Below are 27,333 nucleotides of genomic sequence, written 5' to 3' on the forward strand. Positions count from 1 at the left end.
CATGATTGTCCAATTTTTAATTTTTTTACATCAATCTCGCTAGAACCAGCCCTGTACCTCACATGGATCCAGCAATCTCTCCATTCACAGCTCCAATTGTTCTACCAGATTCTCTTTAGGTTGACAGCCCAGGGAGCATGCAGTTTATCAGGGGACATATCCTTTTCGGCTGTAGCTCTTTACCTGTTACTGCCACAGCTTGTAACAGAAAATATGCCACCACCTCAGTCAGGTGGATGGATGGATAAATAAAGAAAAGAACAAACAGCAGGTGGCGCTATAAAGATACAATTTATCAAATAGATCTGTGGTTATACAAAAAAAATTTATTACACGCATTTAATTATTCAGATCCAGATGCTGGTTTTTCACGAGACACCCCTTAAATGGTTCTATGAATAAAGTCCCCATGATAGTTTTAGATCATTCTAGATAACCATTCATCTCCCATGTATTAAAAAAAAAAATGAACCAAATCTTTATTTTTGTTAATATCTTAAAGGGGTTGCTTGGGCTAGATATATTGAGGACCTATCCTTGGGATAGAGCATCATTATTAGATTGGTGGGGGTCCGACACCTGGCATAGCCCAGATTTTTTGTTCAGCAGTGGCGTCGGAAGAGTAAAGTGCATGTAGGGGAAGGAGAAGGCTCTGTACCCTCTGCATCCATGGGAACTGAGCTTCAATACCCCGGCACCACACAATGTATGGAGCTGTCGGCTTCTGCTCTGTCCATTGTACAGTTTCTGGCTCCACGGCTGCCCAAAACAACTGACTGGTGGGGGTGCCAGGTGTGGGACCCCCCCCCCCCCACCCCCTATCTGATAGTGATGATCTATATGAATTTACTTCTATACTATGTTCATGTGGGCTTTTTTTCTCATTACTGGGTCTGATACAATTAATAATTACCTAATATAGGCTTATTATCAAAATAATTCATTCAAAAATGAAATTATGAAAGTGAAATATTCTGAGAATAATAAGCATGATAACATCTTTAGGGAGCTGCGCTGCTGGAAGATGGTAAGATTTCTGCCCAATAACGAACACAGATCAGTGATACATAATGTCGATCAGCGCAGTTTACATGTGGTAATATCATTAGCATATGGAGGAATGATCTTTAATACGATCATTTGTCCCCCTGCAGTTCTCTTAGGCTTTACCCCATCCCATGCTTACATGAAGAGAGGTGCTGCTGAAAAAAATGCAGATTTATAGTGCTGCATAAAAGACGCAATCACCTGACAGCGGGTGCTTGCCTCGGGTGTTCAGGGGCAAATTTACATTAAACAAGTGTTTAAACAGACAAACATGTCGGTGGCATAGCTATGGGGTCTAGTGAGTAACAGCCCATAAAAAGACACCAGTAAGAGTAGTGTATCATATTTTAAATTAAATACAATCAAAAGTATTTGGATTGAGGCATGACTCTCGTACGCCTGACATGCCTACCCTACCACCTCCCCCAAATCCATGCATGCTCTGCCAAGCATGTATGTGTCCTGAATGGGGAGAAAGCCCCTACCAGACACCTCTAGCAGTGACTTATCTCCTCTGAGAGCAAAAGCCACTACAATACAACAGCTTAATTCTTCTTTCTTCAGATATCTGCCATAAGGGGAAGTCTGGACTGCTGCATACACATCAGATGCTCAGTCTGTGACCAACATTGCGCTAATGTGTATAGCCAGCTTTAATCATAGTCTCAATTCTAACAAATGAAAGGGAGACAGGGCCTTCACCAAATTCTAAGTCTACGCAAGGGCGGACAAAGAGCTATAGACTGGCTATCCGTCTTAGGCCTCTTTCACACTACAGTATGTCCATTTCAGTGTTTTGCGTTCCGTTTTTCACGGATCCGTTGTCCCGTTTTTGGGTTCCGTTGTGTCTCCGTTTCGGTTCCGTTTTTCCGTTCCGTTTTTCCGTATGGCATATACAGTATACAGTAATTACATAGAGAAAATTGGGCTGGGCATAACATTTTCAATAGATGGTTCAGCAAAAAACGGAACGGAAACGGAAGACATACGGATGCATTTCCGTATGTGTTCAGTTTTTTTTGCAGACCCATTGACTTGAATGGAGCCAAGCACCGTGATTTGCGGACAAGAAAAGGACATGTTCTATCTTTTCACGGCACGGAAATACTGAAATACTGAAACGGAATGCACACGGAGACACTTCAGTATTTTTTGCTGAACCATTGAAATGAATGGTTCAGTATATGTTCCGTATACTGAACTCAAAAAACGTCCAGTATACTGAACGCAAAATACTGTAGTGTGAAAGAGGCCTTATGTTGTCAGACAATAATATCTTTCACACCCATTAGTAGAAAAACCTCAAAAAGTTACACACCGGTAACAAGTTTCTAGCAGCACTGACTACATGGGAATTGTCCAGCAAGTAAAGTAAAGATCCACATTTATTAACTAGACGTAACCATGAAGATTGTGAAATATTAATGACCTGTTTGTTTCTAAATATACATTTATATAGGACAATTAAGATGATGGAGTCCTTTAATAAGGTATTTACCATGGAAGTCTATTTTTTACTCGTCTCGACGCTAGTAAAAAGAAGTCTATCAAACAAAAAAACATTTTTCAGCCGAGATGGACAGGAGATCTAGTCACATGGTGGAAGCTTCTCAACATGTGCGAGCACTCTCCACCGGCAACATAACCCTGGGAGAGTTCATCCACTGAATAGTCCAGCCACGTGCAACCCAGCCACTTAAACTCTGACAGCCTGGATCACAAGGACCACAGGTTAGTAATTTGGTTGGAAGCAGGCGGCACTCTTCCTTGTCCCCAGCAAAACAAACATATATGAAACTGAAGGTATTTTTTTTCAAGCCCAAAAAAAATAATCCACAGTAAAATATGTGTGAAGGAGGCCTATGGGTATAGCCACAAGTCCAGGTTTCTAGATGCAATTCTGGAAGCAAAAATCAGTAGAGACAGTATTAAAAGGGTTGTCCGGGAATGAATAACCTTTCATGGAGGTCCAATCATACTTACCTGCTCCCAACTACTTCGGCCCTGCGTGCGCTCTCGTATGTCCATCTTATGGTCCCTGGCATGGGCATGATCACCTGCTCTACTGAAGCCAACTGGCCACTAGAGACCACTAGCTTTGGCTTCCAAAACTGAATAAAAAAACCTGAACATGTGGCCGTACCCTAATAGGGGACATATTAGTTTCCCAGAAATCTGTATAATTAACAAATGACTGAACAGGTATAAATAGGTAAGGCTTTGTATACAAGGAGTGCTGCATGCCTCCGTATGGTGCCTCTAGTAATGCTTCTAAGGCCGGGTTCACACGGGGTTGCGGGAAAATGTGCGGGTGCGTTGCGGGAACATGCGTGATTTTTCCACGCAAATGCAAAACATTGTAATGCGTTTTGCACTCGCGTGAGAAAAATCGCGCATGTTTGGTACCCAAACCCGAACTTCTTCACAGAAGTTCGGGCTTGGGATCGGTGTTCTGTAGATTGTATTATTTTCCCTTATAACATGGTTATAAGGGAAAATAATAGCATTCTGAATACAGAATGCATAGTAAAATAGCGCTGGAGGGGTTAAAAATAAATAAATAAATTATTTAACTCACCTTAATCCACTTGCTCGCGCTGCTGGCATCTCTTCTGTCTTCATCTTAGCTGTGTGCAGCAACAGGACCTGTGGTGACGTCACTCCGGTCATCACATGGTCCGTCACATGATCTTTTACCATGGTGATGGATCATGTGATGACCGGAGTGACATCACCACAGGTCCTTTTCCTGCACACAGCTAAGATGAAGACAGAAGAGATGCCAGGCTGCGCGATCAGAGCTATTTTACTATGCATTCTGTATTCAGAATGCTATTATTTTCCCTTATAACTATGTTATAAGGGAAAATAATAATGATCGGGTCCCCATCCCGATCGTCTCCTAGCAACCGCGCGTGAAAATCGCACCGCATCCACACTTGCTTGCGGATGCTTGCGATTTTCATGCAACCCCATTCATTTCTATGGGGCCTGCGTTACGTGAAAAACGCACAAAGAGGAGCATGCTGTGATTTTCACGCAACGCACAAGTGATGCGTGAAAATCACCGCTCATGTGCACAGCCCCATAGAAATGAATGGGTCCGGATTCAGTGCGGGTGCAATGCGTTCAATCCGCGCGGAATACTCGCCCGTGTGAAAGGGGCCTAAAGGAGAATACCTCCATAATACGGCATCTGATGGACAATGACTTATTTCTCTGTTGAATACAGACAGAACCCAACAGAAAAAAACCTCTATATTAGGCTACATGCACACGACCGTGTGTTTTGTGGTCCGCAAATTGCGGATCCGCAAAAAAAAAAAAGATGACATACATATGCCATCCGTTTTTTTTTTGCAGATCCATTGTAACAATGCCTAAAACGGACAAGAATAGGACATGTTCTATTTTTTTTGCGGGGCTATGGAACGGACATATGGATGCGGATAGCACATTGTGTGCCGTCCGCATTTTTGGCGGACCCATTGAAACAAATGGGTCCGTATCCTTTCCGCAAAAAAAAAACAAAAAACAGAACGGACACAGAAACAAACAACGTTTGTGTACATGTACCCTAAGGCTACTTTCACACTGGCGTTTCTGGGTCTGCCTGTGAGATCCGTTTCAGGGCTCTCACAAGCGGCCCAAAACGGATCAGTTTAGCCCCAATGCATTCTGAATGGATGAGGATCCGTTCAGAATGCATCAATTTGGCTCCGTTGCGTTTTTTAGACGGTCACTAAAAGGCAGCTTGCAGCGTTTTTGTGACCGTCTGACTATGCAGAGCCAAACGGATCCGTCTAGGCTTACAATGTAAGTCAATGGGGACGGATCCGTTTTTCACTGACACAATATGGTGCAATTGAAAACAGATCCGTCCCCCATTGACTTTCATTGTAAGTCAAGACGGATCTGTTTTGACTTAGACTTTTTTTTTTATGAATAATGCAAACGGATCCGTTATTAATGGATATCAGCGTTTGCATTATTCGCGCGAATCCGTCTGTGCATATACAATACGGATCCGCATGAAACGCGAGTGTGAAAGTAGCCTTACTCTGTACGGACTGAGATATACAGAGATGTCAGCTCAGATGCACAGGGCCTTAACCAACTGACTACTAAAATCAGTCTATAAAAATACAGATGCTTTATTTCAATCACAATGCACCAACAAATTGTGCCCCAGCCTGTAGAACAGATAGATGTCTCGGTACAGCAGACAACTCCTTGGAGACGTGTCCCTTTGAAAAGCTGCGCTTTCCCATCGCTGACATTTGTGGTCACTATTGATCTTGTTCTTTTGATTTAAAATATCTAGACCCATTAACCTTACCAAGATGTCAATCCAAACATCCTGATCAAGAACAGGAAGAAACCTCTAAAGAAATAAACTGGATTGTACTTCCCACACAGACTTGAGAGTAGACAACTGAAGCCAAGATCCACAAGATGTGCGAATATATAGGTTATTAAAATGGACATACCTCGGAAATTCACATGCTTCTGGTCTTAACAGGGATTTTAATATTGATGGCCTATACTCACGGTAGTTCAACAATTACGGATTGTGGGGGTCTGACACCCCCCCGCCATTGGCTGTTTCGAAGGCCAACTACACAGCTGCGTCCATTGTGTAGTGCAGTGTTCCCCAACTTCTGTCCTCAGGGCCCACCTACCAGTCATGATTTGAGAATAACCCACAGAATGAATACCTATGGTAAGTCCTGATGCACCTGCTGAATACTAAGGAAATCCTGAAAACCTGACCATCATTTCAATGGTTCAGCAAAAAAAACTGAAATGTCTCCGTGTGCATTCCGTTTCAGTATTTCCGTACCGTGAAAAGATAGAACATGTCCTATTCTTGTCCGCAAATCACAGTGCTTGGCTCCATTCAAGTCAATGGGTCCGCAAAAAAAACGGAACACATACGGAAATGCATCCGTATGTCTTCCGTATCCGTTCCGTTTTTGCTGAACCATCTATTGAAAATGTTATGCCCAGCCCAATTTTTTCTATGTTGAGGAACACGAGTTGAGGAACACTGGTGTCGTGGACGGAGCTGGTTACTGCAGTGCTGCTACCATTCACTTGAAAGGAAGCGACAACAAAATAAATAAAAAGAGAATTGAAAACGCTAACTGATAAAAGTGGCGTTTTATTTTTTTTTAAAATGCCAGAAACAAGCAGGGTAACACTAAAAGGTGGCATCCCTGCAGTTACCAGCTCTGTCCAGTACACAACGCGCGGAGCTGTGTGGTTTTGGCACCAACGCTACTCTGAAAAAGCTAATTGGCGGGGTGCTGGCCCACTGCCGATCAGATAGGCCAATAATATTAAAATCCCTTTAGAGATTATGATCAACTTTTAACAGTACCTATAAAAAGTTGAGTCATTTTTTTATATACCCTTTATTATTTGTCTTTTAATCATTCTGAGTTTAGCTGGCCAACACATTAGATAATTGTCAGCCGGCAGGACCGGGAGACCACCTCATGTGTATGGGGGTGTCCCGACTGTCCTCCGACAGCAGATATTAGGGGAAAGAAGCTTTGTGTTGTTGGATTTCAACAGGCAAGGTACCTGGCAGCGCCTCTCTCCGTATAGCATATATAGTATGCATGATTTGCTGAGTTAGCATTTATATAGAGGCGGTGGCCGACAGCTAGCTAAGGCTACTTTCACACTGGCGTTTTGAATTCCGTTTGTGAGATCCGTTTCAGGGCTCTCACAAACGGTTCAAAACGGATCAGTTCAGCCCCAATGCATTCTGAATGGATAAGGATCCGCTCAGAATGCATCAGTTTGTCGCCGTTCAGCCTCCATTCCGCTCTGGATGCGGAGCCAAACGGATCCGTCCTGACTTACAATGTAAGTCAATGGGGACGGATCCGTTTTCACTAACACAATATGGTGCAGTTGAAAACAGATCCGTCCCCCACTGACTTTCAATGTAAGTCAGGACGGATCTGCACCTATAATGCAAACGGATCCGTTCTGAACGGATCCAAGCGTTTGCATTATAGGTGCGGATCCGTCTGTGCAGATACCAGACGGATCCGCACCTAACGCAGGTGTGAAAGTAGCCTAAAACATATGGCCAGCTTATATTCACAATTCGGCTACTTGCTTTTCTCAAATATTTCATCCATAACCACCCAGAATGCAAATCATCAGAGAAATCTCTGAGCTGGTGTGCAGGACGGAGGACTAAACTGAATTCTCCCCATTTTCGGAGCATGTGACGTACCTTCCCTGCCACAGGTGACAGGTATAGACAGTGACATGACAGCTAGGCTCTGCCCTGGGAGAGGCATTTGAACAGGCGAATGGAAAATATGCACCACGTGACCCAAGTCAATTACGTAATAAGGGCTTTATCATTTATTGTATAACTCCCATCATCACTGTTATATTACATGCATGCAATGTTATGTATTTATCACAACGTTTTCCTTTAGGCCCAAGGCAATCCCTTTAAGCAGAGAGCCTTTAATTAGTCCAGGCTCGTTACATAAATGTTGTTTTTAGCGGGCCAGCATGTCTTCTGGCTCGCTGCCAGCACAACACCTTAGTTAGAAGTTAAGAAAGGAGCAGGTTTGTGTCTATCTAAGTCAAAGTGAATTTTCCTTAGAACATTTACAAACAGCTCCAGGAAAAAGAGAGAACGCCAGTGATATTTTCCATGCGCAGACAGTCTGGTTTACGGATAGAGAAAGCCAAAAGATTCCGGCACGAATGGAAGGCCGGAGCTTCACAAAACTGACTTTATAACTGGGAAAGGTGCCATGTGTCCAGAGAGCGGCAGCCACAACAGCTGGTGCAGATCACTGCGCAGATCCTGCAGCGTGCGCAGATTATCTTACCATATAGAATTTCACTAACAGAGGTAACATGAGCGGCAGGTCTACTGAAACACACGGCTCAGCTTTCAGCAGCGGACACAAGCCATTTGGGTCGGCTTTGTCACAACCCTGCCCTGTCAGGGTTAGGAAATGTTTAGAAGGCGTCCTTACACTTAGTTTTTGTGGCTTTTTATGATAAAATGTATGCATTTTATAAGCTTTTTTGGGTGGTTTTTGGTTTTAGGAGATCAGAGTCAGACTGGGGTTCCTGGGGCCAGAGGAAATTATTCATGAGGTCTAACCCCTATATCATCAAAAACGTTTACTAGAAATAGACCCTAGTGGCAAGTGATTGGCTGCAAAGTGGGTCTTTTTCTCCAGGATCTTTGGGGCCCACTGTGGTATCTGACCGTGAGTCCAACCCTGCTGGCGATTATCAAATTCTAAAGTGAAGCCTATGAAAAAATGCTTGAAAAATATATAACACACTCAGAACATGCTGCAATTAGAAAAAAAAAGACACACCGTAGACCCAAAGGCACCAAACACTGCACCAAAAAATATTGTAGCATATACTATATATATCACAATGGGCTTTCAGCTAACATCTGCCCGCCTGGTTGTTTTGTGGGGGGAAATAAATTATGTATTTTTCTGAAAAACATGGAGGCAGATTTACTAATCCTATAGACGGCATAAAGGCACCAGGTTTATCACAGGGGCTCAGGCTGGATGATAAATGTGGTGCAGGGAAAGAGATTTTTCTTGGTTGGCTTACGCTGAGATGATTTTTTACATCCGGATTTTTGTGCAATTTTGGCCCTTAGGCCTTGGCTACACTGCGGCTTTTTGTAGCACTACTAATTGATTTTAACTATTGAGTGGCAGCTGCAGTCCTTACGATTGTATACAACCGAATATATTCCTTTGGACTGCAGCTGTCGCTTAAAGTCAATTTGCAGTAAAGCCCTAGCCTAAATTTGGCATATTAGGTCATGCCCCTTAGGGCTCATGCACGCGGCCGTAGTTTTGGTCTGCATCCAATCTGAGTTTTTTGCGGATCGGATGCGGACACTTTGTTCTCAATAGGGCCGCAAAAGATGCGGACAGCACACGTGTGTGTGATGCACATCCGTAAGTCGGTTCTGTGGCCCCAGGAAAAAAATCGAACATGTCCTATTCTTGTCCATTTTGCAGACAAAGAAAGGACATTTCTGAAAGGGTTTCTGTCACCCCACTAAAGTGATTTTTTTTTTTTGGGCTAGTTAAATTAGTTATATAGCGATATCTGAAAATATAATAGTGTTCCTTACTTTGATCCAGCAGTTTAGTCAAAAAACGAAGTTTTATCATATGCAAATTCGGTCTCTACCAGCAAGTAGGGCGTCTACTTGCTGGTAGCTGCTGCAGAAATCCGCCCCCTCCTCTTGTTGATTGACAGGGCCAGCCGGGATCTCTTCCTCTGGCCAGCCCTGTCGGCATTTCAAAAATCGCGCGCCAATGTTGAATCTGCGCAGGCGCTCTGAGATGAGGAGGCTCGTCTCCTCAGAACTCCCTCAGTGCGCCTGCGCCGATGACGTCTTCTATGTCGATGATGTCATCGGCGCAGGCGCACTGAGGGAGCTCTGAGGAGACGAGCCTCCTCATCTCAGAGCGCCTGCGCAGATTCAACACGGGCGCGCGATTTTTGAAATACTGACAGGGCCGGCCGGAGGAGGAGATCCCGGCTGGCCCTGTCAATCAACACGGCGAGGGGGCGGTTTTCTGCTGCGGCTACCAGCAAGTAGACGCCCTACTTGCTGGTAGAGACCGGATTTACATATTATAAAACTTCGTTTTCTAAAGAAACGGCCGCATGAAAGTAAGTGATAAGATTATATTCTCCTATATCGCGCTATAAGGAATGTAACTATCCAAAAAAAAAAAAAAATGACTTTTGTGGGGTGACAGAAGACCTTTAAAGGAGTAAAAAAAAAAAAAAATGGCAGCATGCACTCGGCTGGTATATGTAATTTGCGGACTACAAAACACCTATAGCCACGTGCATGAGCCCTTGAGCTATAATTTCTCTCAACCTAGATGTGCCAAATTGCAACACATTTTGGTGCAATTTACTCCAGAATCTAGGTGTATTCACATTAGTAATTGTGGGTCATTATTTATGATACCTCCCTCATGATACCTGGAGCACACAAATGGAGAAGTCATGCTGTATGTACAGTATTGTAGGATTGCCATATTGATGGGCTATTCTTAGGACAGGCCAACAATATTATAGTGGTGAGGTCCAAGTCTTAGCACAACCAGCGATCAGCTGTCTGAAGGGGCAGCTGCGCTTATATTTGGATAGGCCATAGGTGTACGACCACACGGTCAGGTTTCCTGATGGAGGTTTGGAAGCCAAAACCAGGAATGGATTTAAAAAAGGGAGAAGTAATACCTGTCCTCCATACTTTCTCTCCTTTTATAATCCACTTCTGGATTTATCTTCCAAAACTGTATGGGGAAACCTGGCCGTGTGGCCATACCCTAATGCAAATCCCATTTTCCAGATGATTGCTGTAAACATCTGCTCCAGCTCACCAGTCCCATTGGCTGAATAACCTCTGCGTCCATGGCTATGACAGGATCACAGTTCAAATAGGCCACACGCAAATGGATGAACTGTGATGAGGCACCTGTCATCCGGATACTCTGAAGCCTGCAGATGTCTTCAAGGCCTGGAAATGAGAATGGAAGAAGAACGCAGAACATATCCTTTCCTGACCGACACGGATGTGGTCATCGCTCTGCATCTGAGCTATCAGGCCAGTTTCTCAATATTGCTGCAATTATCCCAGCGTGTGTGGCCAATTCGTGGTAGTCCGACCGCAGAGTTAACGAATAGGCAGGACCTGGTCATTTCTCATCCACTCCTCCAACCTCTGTGTGTGGAGATGTTGTGTAATTCTTGGCTTATCCCCTCTGCTGTCAACAAGCAGATCCGGATAGGAAGAGCAGCGCACATTCGGGAAAACAGAAAACATAGGACATATTGTGCCAAACATGTGCGAGAGAAGAATAGAAGAAATGATGTGTGAGGTCTGTGTTCACAGATGCAAAACCCTACCAAATCCTGCAATCCCTGACATTGCACTTGGATCCAGCGCTCTCCACCGTGTACATGTGCATATAGGGAACTCCGTATGTACAAGCGGGTTTATACAGGGGAGATTCCCAATAACCTCTCCTTCCTTCCAAGAATAAGGAAAGGAACAGTTCTGCTCTATGCCAAACTGGCTGCAAAAGAAAGACCATAGAAACAACTGCTGTATTGCATATACTGTATAGAAAACATAAAATAAAAAATAATCAAATAAATAGTTTAAAGGGGTTGTGCAGCGCTAGTATATTGATGACCTATCCTCAGGACATGGCATCAATATCATGTTGGCGGTCTGACTCCCGCCGATTAGCTCCGGCCTCTTCACTGTCTGGCTAGCTTGTAGCATTGGTGCAGTGAATTAACAACCGCTCTTCCCATTCACTACACAGCAGCAGAATGGTTATTACATGGGGAAGTTGCTAAAACAGGAGGCATTACAGGACCTCTTTAAAAGGGGTTGTCTCACTTCAGCAAGTGGCATTTATCCTGTAGAGAAAATTAATACAAACCACTTCATAGATTGTAAGCTCTTGTGAGCAGGGCCCTGACTCCTAGTGTCAATTGCATATTATCCAGTTATTTTTGTTTTGTATATGAACCCTATGAACTTGTAAAGCGCTGCAGAATATTGTGGCGCTATATATCTAAAAAAAAAAATATTATAATTATTAGATTACTAATGTATTGTGATTGTCCATATTGCCTCCTTTGCTGGCTGGATAATTTTTCCATCACATTATACACTGCTCATATCCAGGGGTTACGACCACCCTATAATCCCGGAGTGGTGGTCGTGTTTGTACACTTTAGGAAAAAGCACTGGCCTCTCTGATGGCCAGGACCATGGGAGAGCACTTAGGCACAAATGCACTGGAGCGCCCATCCCGGCTACCTCTTATCTGTGCTGCAGCGGTGGTCGTAACCCCTGGAAATGGGCAGTGTATAATGTGATGGAAAAATGAATCCAGCCAGCAAAGGAAGCAATATGGACACTAACAATACATTAGTAAGTGCCTTGTATTAACTGCATCTACATGATAAATGCCATTTGCTTTAATGAGACAACCCCTTTAAGTCTGACATTCACTCTCAGCAATCAGAGATCTTAAAAATGACGAAAAACTGAAATATAAGCAAATCAGAAGAATGTAGAACTTTCTACTATGCAATGGGTCATTTACCAAGAATTTACAGGTTTTTGACATACGAAAGTTGCAAAACTTTTTGCTTTACGCCACTTGTGCTACTTTAAAAAAATAAAATAAAAAAATGAGTGGAGAAACACAGAAGGTATTGGGACCACCAGGGCCTGAAGGATTTACAATAATTTACACCAGAAAATTCATCATAAATTATCTGAAATCTCCAGAAGAATTTCTAACAAGGCATGCACCTCTTAATAAGAGCTCATGCACACAAAAGTGTTTTCTTTCCGTGTCTGTTCTGTTTTCTTTCGGGCCGTATACGGAACCATTCATTTCAATAGGTCCGCTAAAAAAACGGAAGTTACTCCGTGTGCATTCCGTTTCCGTATGTCCGCATGTCTGTTACGCCAAAAAATAGAACATGACCTATTATTGTCCGTATTATGAACAAGGATAGGTCTGTTCTATTAGGGGCCAGCTGTTCAGATCCACAAAATACGGAATTTACACGGACGTCATCCATATTTTCTTTGCAGATCCGTGTTTTGCAGACCGCAAAATACATACGGTCGTGGGCATGAGCCCTAAACTGTCTGGATCTTCCTCCAGTGGACTGTCACTGAGACTGGTGTGGGCAGTGCAATGATTTAGATTTATTTACATATCATTTGAAGTAATATTATTTTTACCTTCCAGATTCCCATCAGTCCCATGAAACAGTTAAAGACTCACTAATGTGAGAAGATGATGCATGAAACACTGTTGACCTTTTGTATGATGGAGGAGATATTGCCACAAGGCCCATACCGACTCATTCCAGCAGCTCCAAGAATGGTGTATTTCCTAGTTTTAACAGATTCCATTGATTTTCACCCTTTCACCTAACAGAGTAATATATATCGGATTTCAGCACCTCTCATATGAAGTTTTCCACAATCCCAGATAATTATTATTCTCTGAAGGTATCTAGCCAGCGTCCATGACTGAGGGAATGATAGCTAGAAGAAAAAAGCTGACAAGTACACGACTCTTCGTGGCACCTCTACCATGTCAAATTGTCATCTTTTGGCACTTCACGTAATGTCACCGAGATCCCCTCATGCCATATATTTCATCATGTCCTCCGGATAACAAGTCCATTTATTGCAATCCATTTCTGAGTTAAAGAGAGTCCAGAGGGTTTCTTTAGTAAGGGGGCTTTACCTGCTTAAAAAAAAAAGCAGGTCGCCCAGGGCTGGTCTTCTGGAGCTCTGAGGAGTACAGCATGGTTTTTCAACACGTAGATTATAAGATTTGTGGAATACGTCCACGTGGAACAATGCTCATACAGTGCGAGTCCTCAGGTATGGAGCCTGTATGGCAGCACATGGCGTCCTTACAGATCTACATTAGGCACTCTGTGTGCTGTCATATGGTGCCTCTATACACCACCTTCATATGGTGTCACACTCCATTGGCTGCCATAGAGACGGAGGTATACACAGAGGGAGTGTATCTCTGTATATATGATGACAAGCCATAGACTACGTGCACATGGTCTATGTGCATGAGGCCTAAAGATGGAAGCTTTGAGCTTGTATTCTGGTAAGAGAGAGGACACTTCTCTCCGAGCCGTCCACTGGTAATATCATTTCTGCTGTAAACAACACTCGAGTTCTCCCAAAGGCTCCTACATGGCGGTAGTATCTCATTTTAAAACTCCCTGGATAGCTGATGTGTTATTACAGGATCACTTCTGCTGCTGAACGGTGCAATTCTGAAATTGCTTATCATGCAATTCCCCCATACGCATTAACCTATAGTCGACTGAACCCATAAGAAACGGCAGGTTTGTCTGACAATCTGTAGTGTATGATGGAGGGGGAGAGAAGGAACGAGCATGTCGAAATTCAATCCTTTTGTTTTTTTCCAGGCTGATTCCTGTATGTCCACTAAGCTGCATCCAAGGCGTCTCACCCAGCCAGCCAGAATCCTGCTCTGTACTGATGAGGGGCAAGCACCCCGAAAAAAAAAAAAACTGTGCTTGGATATTTGGCCTTACTATTTTCCCCTGTCATGCTCCGAGGGTAGTTAAAAAGTCGGGCTTTGACTCGTCGTGAGCCATTGCCAAAAGGTGGCGCTATCGAGGCGGTTTTCTTTGCCCGAGAGATACCTCTTTCCATATTGTTCTCCCAGGAGATAAGCTACCAACATGGGTGTCTGGCAATGGCTTTCTCCTCTCACACCATAGAAAAACATATAAATGGTCAGCCAAACTGAACGTATGGGGGAGTCTGGAGGGATCGGCTGACAGCTATTGAAGGTGTATGGGTACCGTAGAGAGGATGTCCCATCCCGGCTTTTCATAAGCACTGGATGGGAGGGCTGGAATTGTTTCAGTAATGCTACATGCACACGACCGTATGCGTTTTGCGGTCCGCAAATTGCGGATCCTCAAAAAAATAAAAATAAAAAGGATCACGTTCCTGTATGGCATCCTTTTTTGGGGGGATCTATTGTAATAATGCCTATCCTTGTCCACAAACTAGAAAAAAATAGGACATGGACAACGGACATACTGATGCGGACAGCACAGAAATAAATGGGTCCGCATCCTATCCGCAAAAAGAACGGACACGGAAACAAACAACGTTCGTGTGCATGTAGCCTAAGGTCCCATGCACAAAATTGCGAATTCCACAAAATACGGATGTGGTCCGTGTGCAGTCTACTTTTTATTTGTGGACCCACTGTTTTCAATGGGTCCGTGGTCCACATTTTGTGGACATAGTCTGTCTCTTTGCAGACCACAAAATGATAGAGCATGTCCTATACTTGCAAAATGCGGACCACTGTCCCATTGAAGTCAGTTGGTCTCAAAAAAAATGCGGATGCAACATGAACTGCGTCCATATTTGCGGACTACAAAACTGATAAAGTCGTGTTGCAAGTTAAGGAAACAGTTAATCTCCAGTTCAATGCTATGGGAGTTATGGCCATGAAAGGCCGAGATTGGACGACCCCTTTAGTAGAATGAATACACTGCAGGAGCTCAGTACAACTGATAGGACTACACGTCATCAAAGCAGAAATGCAACCAATCCTCGTCCACTAGCTTCCAACCATAGAGGAGATCTGGTTCCTGCTGGATTGTATTGTTTCCCCCTATACTAAACAACAAGTAGTATGACCGTCCTTTCAGCAGATCCAGACAAGCAGTGCAGATCAGCTGCAACATGCACATGGAATTCCTAAGATATACTCTTGGATTAAAGTATAAAGATTTCACAAATTCTAGGGTTCATCCCTCCTGCACGGTCCACACGTCACACTTCTGAAAACATTTAATCCTGCAGCAAGTTTACAGACTACTGTGCACGTCTTCCGTGATTTATCCTCAACCAACAAATCAATTTCCATTACTGGATCGTCAGACTCTCCAGGTGATCAGAGTCCAACAAGACTGACTGAGCCACATGATCGGTATGATCGATACGACACCACCTCAACGAAAGGGTTAATAGAAAGATAACAGGAAATTACGTAGGTCAATCTTTAAGGGCCCAGCTTACATGTTTTTTTGGTAGGATCCGATCTCCTTAATATGTTTCTGTCTGTGTGGATCCAGTTCTGGCTTTGTTTTAATAAAAAACTGCATGAAAAACTGCCACAAAACCTGCATATGTGATTCCAGCCTTAGTAGGCAGGCAGTACGAGTATGATCTGTATTTCAATAGAAGATAGCTCATTGGTAGGTAGTAGGTACGTACCTGAAGCAGAACCTCTCCGGACATGTCTGTTTTAGGGAGAGTTCACATTAACGTTTAACTTTCCATTCTTTTGATCCATCAGAAGAACAGAAAAAAAAAAGGATCCGTTATTTTGAGCATCAGTTGTGCTCAGTTACCATCAGTATGCACTAAACATAACTGATCCAGTTTTTTTTTGGAGCATCGGTTATGTTCAGTTTGTGTCACTTCCGGCAGAGATCAGTTATTTTTGAGGAGAAAAAGTCCTGCATGCATACTAGAAGTGATGAATGAATCACTAGCAGTTTGCAATGAAGGTCCAGGTGGGTGTTACCAGTTGGGGGTGTGTCCCTGCACAGTCTGACATTATCCAGTCAGTGCTGCCAGTGACAGACTGTGCAACTGGTAACACCCATCTGGACCTTCAGTGCAAACTGCTGGTAATTCAGCCTACTTTCACATCTGCGTTTTCCTTTCAGGTTTTGACATCCGGCACAGGCTCTCAAAACCGGAGGAAAACGCTTCAGTTTTGTCCCCATTCATTGTCAAGCTGAACAAAACGGAACAAAGTGCATCAGAATGCATTCCGTTCCGGTTGGTTGCGTGGCTGGCCAGTCTTGCTAAAATAAGCAGGTTCCCCTTCTATTGTAGGCAACTATAGATCACCCCAGATCCTTTGGCAAATTAGAATTAAATAGGAGCTACCTCAAGTGTTTTATTACTGAACACATAAGGTTCAATCTACAATCCATAACATATGCTTAGGCAATGCTGATGTATGGAAGAATGATCCCAGAAAGGATTGTTCTTCCTTCACCAGATGTATTTGAAAATGAAACCATTATAATGGCCAATATGGACTAATAGTGTATGGATGTGTCTGTGTAGTGATCGTTCACTGGATGAAACCATCAGCCTACTTCTGTCTAAGGCCTCATGCACACGACCGTTGTTGTGTTCAGTCACGCAAAATGGGGTTCCGTTGTTCCGTGATCCGTCTCCGTGTGTCTTCCTTTATTTTTGGAGGATCACCAGACATGAAGGAAAGTAAAAAAAAGTCTAAGTCAAGTTTGCCATGCAAATGATGGGGAAAAAAACGGACGCGGATGACAATCTTGTGTGCCTCCGCGTTTTTTCACGGTCCCATTGACTTGAATGGGTCCGCAAACAGTTTTCCGTGAAAAGAATAGGACAGGTTATATTTTTTTGACGGACTGGAACCACGGACGCGGATGACAAACGGTGCATTAGCCCGAGTTTCCAACGGACCCATTGAAAGTCAATGGGTCCGCAGAAAATCACGGAAAACTGAACAACGGACATGGAATAAAACAACGGTCGTGTGCATGAGGCCTAATGTGTATGGCCACCTTCATAATGATCAAAATGCTGGCCATACATTGCCTTTGGATCCCATTTGTCTCCTAGTATCTGCTATCAGTGGAAACAAGGATCGGATATATTGGGTTTCCACCAGGAGAAACAATAGGAATCGAGGGTTGCCCCTGTCTAACATATATGGCCAGCTATAAAATAAGTAGCCCTGTATTTTGCCTGCTTGAAGAGCACCTATAGATTAGAGGTGATAGGGCCTGTGTGACGGAGAAGACGTGTAATGTACATGCCTCCTCCGGCAGTCCGTGCCCCAGAATGACATCCACAGCAGTTCGAAGTTCATTTCAGTCATTACTTATGCCAGTTTCTGTCCTAAAAATGGCAGTTGCGACTTTTTAACAGCCAAAAAAGATGTAGGGGGAATGATACATTTCCCCCATAATTTCTAGGTCAACGGTGGTAGTTTTATAATTACAGGGCAAGGATCAGATCAGTTTCAGCAGATGATTCACACATACAAATATTCACGGTAATTAGACTTGGTCATACAACAATATGATTAGCTTTTTGGTAAATGTCCAGTTGGTCACAGGTAACATGAATCACCCGTGATCACCAGTATCTGGTGACATCTGAGCTACCACACGTGGACAAGACATTGACCAATCCAAATGTTAATGTGATATGACAATCAGCATTTGGGTTGTTTACTATGAATGCCTGTCAGGACTTGACTTAAAAATAAGTTCAAAAATGTACATTTTTAACTTGAATTATGTAATTGAAAAGGAAAAATAAAAAATAAATCACAACCAGAACTTCTCTGCCTTTTTATGGTGGGGAGCTGCTCCAGATTGATTTACACTGCAGTCCAGGGTTGTGGAGCCGCTCTCTGATCTTTATTAGAAGCAGATTTTGACCGCACCCTTAGACATCAAAGCAAGAACTGCAAAACAGGTTAGGCTACTTTCACACTCGCGTTTGGTGCGGATCCGTCATGGATCTGCACAGACGGATCCGTTCAGATAATACAACCGTCTGCATCCGTTCAGAACGGATCAGTTTGTATTATCTGTAACATAGCCTAGACGGATCCGTCTTGAACACTATTGAAAGTCAATGAAGGACGGATCCATTTTCTATTGTGCCAGATTGTGTCATAGAAAACGGATCTGTCCCCATTGACTTACATTGTGTGCCAGGACTGATTCGTTTGGCTCAGTTTCGTCCGACGGACACCAAAACCCTGCAAGCAGCGTTTTGGTGTCCGCCTCCAGAGCGGAATGGAGATGAATCGGAGAGAAACTTCGGCATTCTGAGCGGATCCTTTTCCATTCAGAATGCATTAGGGCAAAACTGATCCGTTTTGGACCGCTTCTGAGAGCCCTGAACGGATCTCGCAAACGGAAAGCCAAAACACCAGTGTGAGAGTAGTGTTAACAGCAAGTACAGGCATGAGGTTCATCTCAATGGACACCGGGTCTTTCATGTACAAAAATACAACAACAAAAAGGCTTTTTCCAAACTGGACCAACTAATGGCGTGTGCGCATTGCTGGCAGCGCTGTTTAGCCAATATTGGCGCGCAGAGTTATATTAAATCTCCATTTTGGCACAAGTGTTGTTGGGGAAGGAGAATATTTGGCTAAAAAAAAAAAAAAGGCTTGATCGGACGGGTGATAATTAACTAGCGTAAAAACAAAAGCTTTGCTGTGCTGTAAAGTCGAAAAATGTCAAGGCCAGCCAAATGCAGCAGGGGACGTTCATACACCCGCCATACAAGAGGGCCACTGGCATGAGGTGTTAATAGGAGTCCTCGGATTCCTCTCAATAGGAAAACAGTGTGAAAACTTTAATGTTACATATCATGGAATTCTCTATACATAGATGGGGTCATTTATTAAAGGGAACCTGTCACCTCCAAAAGTGATATAAAACCGCCAGCATTACCTTATAGCAGCCCCCAGCCTGTTACTGATGATGTGTGTGAGCCAGAAATTCGATAATCCATACTTGATAAAAATTATTTTTTAATCTCCCTGAGCGCTCTGTTTCCTGTGAGCTTGAAGTCAAGGGGGCAGCGGCCTCCTTGCTTCAAGTCAAGCAATGCCCACCTCTTACCCGTCCCCTCCTGACTATGATTTACATATTTACTATTCATTGGGATCGTGCTAGTCTGGCGCCTGCGCGGTGCGCCGCTTCTGACTGCACAATCCCGTCTCGGGCTCCCGCAGTCAGCCATGCAAAATTTTGTAACTGCGCATGCGCGGGCCCGCTCGATTCGCCGAGCGCACACGCTGATTATTGCTAGCGCGCGCACGCCGACTCAAGCCGGCCGGCGCACGCGCAGTTACAAAACTATGCCTGGCTGACTGTGGGAGCCCGAGACGGGATCGTGCAGTCACAATATGTGACAGATATAGGCCAACAATTGACATGTATCTAATAATAAATGACCCCCATAGTTTATGTCTGTGTGTCTGCCCTGCATCTGTTAATAGATACAGCACGTGTCTGCTGCAGTCTGAGCAGAATACAGGCTGCCATAAAGTCATCCATCTACAAGAGAGCTGTTGGCCAACCTATCATTTGTGAGATATCCATTTCTGTTGACTGCCATAAACCAACGTTTGCCCGAGTATGCATGTTTATTTCAATGGGGAGAAAGGTATAAGCCACAGCTGAACGCCTCTGACAGCTGAAACAAAGGATTGGACATGTTCAAATCCAACATAACTGATCCCATCTACCATCAGTGAACAGCCAGCACGCCCCCATACACATGAGACCATTGGCCGACATTACTCTCATGTGTACGGCCAGCTTAAAGAGGAGCCGTCACCTCTCCTTACATGTCTGCTTAATCGGTACTTACACTCCCCATTTATGTCTCTGCAGTGCCATTCCTTCATTATTCCTTCTAGACGTTATGAATGAATTACTGGCAGTTTACAATACAGGTCCAGCCGAGTGTTACCAGTTGGGGATGTGTCTTTGCACAGTCTGACACCGACGGCACTAATTAGATAGTGTCACACCCTTCAACTGGTAACACTCAGCTGGACCATTATTGCAGACTGCTAGGAATTCATTCATAACTTCTAGAAGGAATAATAAAGGAATGAAAACATGCTCCCGGATTGTTATTACATGGGGAATGCAAGCAGGTACTAAAATAGACATGTCCGGAGAGGCGACAGGTCCTTTGTAAAGGGGATGTCCCGTTTTCTATATTGACGACTTCCATCTGAGCTGTAATTATGCTGCTCGTCACTGCGATGTCAACGAGGTAAACAGTGAAGAGAAGGCAGCACTTGTACAAGCAGCTGATCAGCGGGGGTACCAGGAGTCGGACCCACGCCCTGGCTGATACTGAGGATAGGACATCAATATAGGAAACGGGACAACCCCTTTAAGTGACAACTAGGGATGAGCATAAAACTCCAGGTACCACCTGGAACCGAAACCGGGTTCAGTAAAAGTTTTTTTGCTGTAGAAATTAATTTCTGAAGTTATTACCCAAAGTCTCGTGAGACTTTGCAAATTATTAACTTCGGCTCATCAGAGCCAATACATTCTAATACGCTGCTCGCTCCGTACAGTATTCTAACAAAGTTTTATGCGAATCGACTCCGGATGTTTCATCCGAAGTTGATTTGCTCATCCCTTAACATAGAGGTGTAGTGGGTCTTCTGCCGAGCATGAAATTTAGGAGATAAATAACATAAATTCAGCCATTTTCGAGTTTATAAATCCAGTCCTAATGGTGTATTATAATGGTCCTGAAGCGGTGACAAATATTCCACCAAGCTAACCAATAAGGCTGAGAAAATATGTCATGGCTACACCACTCTGCTGTTCCAGTATGGGCACCGCGTGTCACATATAACTGAGAAACACAAATCCCTGCCAATCCATAAAAATAATGGGGTACTAACATTTCCGATAGCCCCTGTGGAAGCATTGCTGTGTACGCTCAGCAGTCAGCGTTATTACTGTATGCCCTGTCTGCAGGTAGATACAGTGACAGGTGGAGAAGAACTATATTACTAAGGTAATAAACATCTCTGAACGATACAGAGAAAACCAAAGGTGAAACTGACGTGCCAGGGCCGGATAAATCTGTGCACTTCCTGTACCCGTCACCGTAGGTGTGATTCATTACTCAGCCGTGTGCCCGGAGGGGAGCGGGGGACAAATGTACTAAACAGCTTTTCCACCAAAAAATAATAATAATTACAAAAAATAAATAAATGCAGTCCTTGAGTTGCCCTTTTCTGTCAAGTTGTCAAACTATTTCTTAGCGTTATCGGTTTCTGGGAAATCTGGGTGACAACCAGTATGGGCACCAATACCTGCGCTGTCACCCATCTTTCCTAGAGAGAGGAAAGGATGAATTCAATTTTAACAACATGAAAAATGAGACCAGCCTAATGGATTCTTTTTGGAAAAGCCTTTTTTAATCAGTATCCAGGCTCCTAACACACGTTTCATTTTTTTACATTTATTTTGGATTATTAAAGGGAACCTGTCACCAGGATTTTGTGTATAGAGCTGGGGACATGGGCTGCTAGATGGCCGCTAGCACATCTGCAGTACCCAGGTCCTATAGCTCTGTGTGCTTTTATTGTGTTAAAAAACAGTTTTGATCCATATGCAAATGAACCTGATATGAGTCCTGTGTCCGGAGATGAGTCCAGCGGAAAGGAGCCCAGCACCGCCCCGCGTCCTCCGAATCTCCTCCTTGCTGGCTGACGTCACAGAGCTGGAGCGCCGAAATCTCGCGATGCGCGAGCTAGCGCATGCGCAGTGTCGGCATCATGTTCATTCCCTGTACTGGCATCAGCACAGGGAACGAACTACGCATGCGCTAGCTCGCGCATCGCGATATTTCGGCGCTCCAGCTCTGTGACGTCAGCCAGCAAGGAGGAGATTCGGAGGACGCGGGGCGGTGCTGGGCTCCTTTCCGCTGGACTCATCTCCGGACACAGGACACATATCAGGTCATTTGCATATGGATCAAAACTGTTTTTTAACACAATAAAAGCGCAGAGAACTATGGGGACTGGATTTGCGGATGTGCTAGCGGCCATCTAGCAGCCCATGTCCCCAGCTCTATACCCAAAATCCTGGTGACAGGTTTCCTTTCAGAAAACACTGAATTTCAGACTTTTTCTGGTGTTTTTTCTTACATTTGAATTGTTTTTTGGTGTCCTATAGACATGTCTATGGGACAAAACACTATAAAGCATGCTGCAATTTGGGGGGGGGGGGGGGGGACACAAATTCAAAAAGACACCAAAATGCCTCAAAACAGAAGATACCAAAATGTGTTTTCTATTTGTCCATAGTGTCTTTGGCCAAGACAGGCGGGGATCGAGACGGATTCCAGCATGAGCGCCAGGTTTTGGCTGGACAAAAACCAGTGTGTGCGCCAGTCAGGGGTGCACCTAGCCTTTCTGCTGCCCCTCCCTAATGGCAATTTCTTAACCCCTTCCCTTCAGCCCATGGCCCTTTGGCTGCCCTCCCTCTTGCCCCTACCTGGTGCTGCCTGAGGCGATCTCCTCACCTTGCCTCATTGGTGGTCAACCCGTGGCGCCAGTTTATGTCCAACCAAAACCTGCCAAATCTCCACCAGATCCCATTATAGTCATTGAGGTCTGGCAGTATCTGGCTAGGCCGGTTGCAGTGACCTCCGGCAGGCTGTTCCCCTGCCCGATAGCTTTACCGCAGGTGTGGAACTAGCCTTAGGCTCCATTTCTGTCTACACAAGCAGCAAATATTAGTTGCATGACTTTGTCTTTCACCATGTGTCCTCCTTATGTGATATCTATCAATGTGTATCTTTATAGCTGTGTAAATGCATGAAAAAGATATTGCTTTGCAGTTCCAAATTAGCCAGGATTTGATGCATCTCTACAGTAAAGGCCACATCTGTAGCATGGCCGGAGCCGACCTTCTAAACCTCATCATGGACATCATCCTTATCAGTTTACACTTTATCCATCAGCGCAACGCAGCCATCATCCTCGTGTGGCTTTTGTGGTTACAGGGTGATTAGTTAAAAAGATCTCTGAGCAGTTGCCAAACTAATCCTTGACTTGTCAGCTGAAGGTGAAGAAGGGTTAATGTGCCAGTTCTATCAGCAGGGGGCAGTCAGATCCGGCTCCTCTTATCATCCCTTACAACAACATGGCAAAGGTCACCAGACCAGAGGCAATGTCTCTCCATTACTGCAAACATCTACCTGATCCATGCAGCACGGAAGGCACTTCTCAAAGTCACCCAAAAACAGCCGAGTCTTTGTATTTCTACCAGATCCAGTGTATACTGCGAGGTCAATATGTCTATTCTGGAACAGCTATTGTTGTGTCTCCTACACTGGCAGCACGGGGGCTCAGGGGTTAGCACTGGGCTCCTGTAAGTTTCCACCAGGGACTGAGGTTTCCTTCCACACTCACATAGTGTCAGATGCATTGGTCGACATATTGGTAGCGATATATGTCCTGGGAAATCTGTAAAACACAACTAAGGCTACTTTCACACTTGCGTTGTTTGATTCCGGCAGCCAGTTCCGTTGCCTGATCAGGCAAACTGTATGCAAACGCATGTCATTTTTTTCTGACAGATCAGGCATTTTTCAGACTGATCAGGATCCTGATCAGTCAGAAAAATGCCTGATCAGTCAGAAAAATGCATTGCAATACCGGATCCGTTTTTCCGGTGTCATTAGGCAAAACGAATCCGGTATTTATTTATTTTTCTCATTTTTAACCGGAAGGACGGATCCGGCATTTTCGAATGCCCGATCCGGCACTAATACAATCCTATGGAAACAAAATACCGGATCCGGCATTCAGGCATGTCTTCAGTTTTTGTCGCCGGAGATAAAACCGTAGCATGCTGCGGTTTTCTCTTTTGCCTGATCAGTCAAAATGACTGAACTGAAGACATCCTGATGCATCCTGAGCGGATTGCTCTCCATTCAGAATGCATGGGGATATGCCTGATCAGTTCTTTTCCGGTATAGAGCCCCTGTGACGGAAGAAAAACGCTAATGTGAAAGTAGCCTAATTAGTAGAATTCTTATTAACCTGACAGAAGAAGACAAAAGTTTTTGGGGGATTTTTAGTTTAGGAGGACCAGCACTTTAATTGGCACAGTGCAAACAATACAGTAAATGCTGGGAAACCATCAGCAGTAGGTACAATGTGCCTTACAGAGAATTATCCTCTCCCGGTCATCACATGGACGATCCATGACCCATACAAATCTGAAAACAAGTCTGAATTATTTTTTTCCTAATAATTCCAAGGATTGTAATTGATAGCATCTGCCCCTTCTGGTGTCATGGGCCCAGTGGTTATGGTGAAGAGGGTTTGTTATAGATCATTTAGGATTAAAACAAACTGCTGTGCCTATGGACAGCTTCCCAAAGTAGATGTGTGTGGATCGGGGGGGGGGGGGGGGGGGGCATATAAACATTAATAAGACCATATCATCATGCCATACCCTCCACGAGGGGACACGTTGGGCGCAGGACACGTGGAGGGTATGGCATGATGACATGGTCTTACTAATGTTTATATGGCTGCTATAGGACTGATAATTTACGGAATGTATGGCTACCAATATGGCTTTCTGACTATTCTATAATGTGTGTTTTGTTCCTTGGAGCACGCTGTTGATGAATTAGGACAGGGCCAGCTCCATGTGCCTGGGCATCTTCTGTCCCATGTTCTTTGTACCCACCTGTACATCCAGCTACATTTTTATAAGTCAATGTTTTTATTTAATCATGTGATGATAAAGATTGGTCATTTATAAACTTTCCGATTGTTGCTATTTTTGGTTTTCTTGGTGGGGTATTGACCCTTATTTTTCATAGGTTTTAATAATACTTATACATGATGTAGGCATGTGTGTGGATCACACCGGGGGCACTACCCATACATGATGTAGGCATGTGTGTGGATCACACCGGGGGCACTACCCATACATGATGTAGGCATGTGTGTATGGATCACACCGGGGGCACTACCCATACATGATGTAGGCATGTGTGTATGGATCACACCGGGGGCACTACCCATACATGATGTAGGCATGTGTGTGGATCACACCGGGGGCACTACCCATACATGATGTAGGCATGTGTGTATGGATCACACCGGGGGCACTACCCATACATGATGTAGGCATGTGTGTGGATCACACCGGGGGCACTACCCATACATGATGTAGGCATGTGTATGGATCACACCGGGGGCACTACCCATACATGATGTAGGCATGTGTGTATGGATCACACCGGGGGCACTACCCATACATGATGTAGGCATGTGTGTATGGATCACACCGGGGGCACTACCCATACATGATGTAGGCATGTGTGTATGGATCACACCGGGGGCCCCACTTGTGATCAACACACATGTCTACATTATGTACAAGTGGGGCCCCGGTGTGATCCACACACGTCTACATTATGTACAAGTGGGGCCCCCTGTGTGATCGACACACATGTCTACGTCATGTATGAGTAGTGCCCCCCGTTGTTATCAACACACGTCTACATTACTACTCATACATGACGTAGACATGTGTGTTGATCACACCGGGGGCCCCACTTGTACATAATGTAGACATGTGTGTCGATCACACCGGGGGCCCCACTTGTACATAATGTAGACATGTGTGTGGATCACACCGGGGGGCCCCACTTGTACATAATGTAGACATGTGTGTGTGGATCACACCGGGGGGCCCCACTTGTACATAATGTAGACATGTGTGTGTGGATCACACCGGGGGCCCCACTTGTACATAATGTAGACATGTGTGTGGATCACACAGGGGGCCCCACTTGTACATAATGTAGACATGTGTGTGGATCACACCGGGGGCCCCACTTGTACATAATGTAGACCTGTGTGTGGATCACACCGGGGGCCCCACTTGTACATAATGTAGACCTGTGTGTCGATCACACCGGGGGCCCCACTTGTACATAATGTAGACATGTGTGTGGATCACACAGGGGGCCCCACTTGTACATAATGTAGACATGTGTGTGGATCACACCGGGGGCCCCACTTGTACATAATGTAGACCTGTGTGTGGATCACACCGGGGGCCCCACTTGTACATAATGTAGACCTGTGTGTCGATCACACCGGGGGCCACTACTGATACATGGTCTTCACATACAGATAAAACGCTGTAACAACCCGCACCTCATAAAACAAACAGAGAAAACCAAGGCTGTAGTAAAGGCTGAGGCGTGACAACAAGTGGCGGAGCAGACAGCAGTTACCCCTGGAGATAGTCACCCTCCTCCCTCCTCACAAACAGGATCCTCTGGGAAGGGGCCCCTCTGTGTCTGGGTTAACCCTTTACAGGCAGCACTGCACTTACCATATTGCAAGGTGAGTCTAGGCATGGCTTCATCCACAGACTGTACCAGCAGGATAGTAGCGACTGTCTGTCCCAGGAGAAAGAGCCATGTCCAGGTCCCCATAGCCAAGCCTGGCCTCTCTTCTGTAATAATCCAGATGGGTCTCTTTTCCGACTTCTCCTCTCAGGTTTTGTAATCCAAAGCAGAGCAGATCTGGAGCGCAGGACGAGAGCTGGATATTTACTCAGTAATGAAGGTTACAAAAGTTTGCCGAGTGCTGAGTCTGTGTCCCGCCCAGCAGAGCTGTCCTCAGCCTCCTCCTCAGCCTCCTCCTCCTCCTCCTCCTCCTCCTCCTCACAGACCTGTCACATAGAAGAGAGAAACAAGAAAGAAAAGGAGAAAGAGGTGAGGTTCCCTCTAGTGTCACTGTCACCAGCAGGTCACTCAGCATAGCGATGGGGACACATGCCATCCCCTGTGGTGAACGAACTCAGAAAACAAGTTCTGGACAAGGTTTTTATCGAATATTCAATATCATAAAAGTTACAAACCTGGATAAGAAACAATGAGGATGAAACAATTGGAGCCGCAATCTCAGCTGGTATTCACCAAGATCAGGCCTCTTTCACACGGCCGTAGTGCTCCCGTGGCCGTATTGCGGGCCGCATACGGCGGTTCTGCAATAC

The 27,333-nt window shown here is 44.6% G+C and overlaps 1 protein-coding gene across 2 annotated transcripts in view; it reads right to left on the reverse strand.

The window, feature by feature from the left end:
* Positions 1–26,933, reverse strand: part of SEMA4B (semaphorin 4B) — a 74,143-nt gene extending 47,210 nt beyond the window's left edge. For both annotated transcript variants that reach the window (XM_040414133.1, XM_040414132.1), the window contains exon 1: positions 26,668–26,933. In XM_040414133.1, coding sequence (XP_040270067.1) covers positions 26,668–26,770 — 103 coding nt within the window. In that variant the 5' untranslated portion in view covers positions 26,771–26,933. The remainder of the gene's footprint in view (positions 1–26,667) is intronic.
* Between the last annotated feature and the right edge of the window lie 400 nt (positions 26,934–27,333).

The sequence above is a fragment of the Bufo bufo genome, chromosome 1 (genome assembly GCF_905171765.1).
Source record: "Bufo bufo chromosome 1, aBufBuf1.1, whole genome shotgun sequence".
Classification (NCBI taxonomy): Eukaryota; Metazoa; Chordata; class Amphibia; order Anura; family Bufonidae; genus Bufo; species Bufo bufo.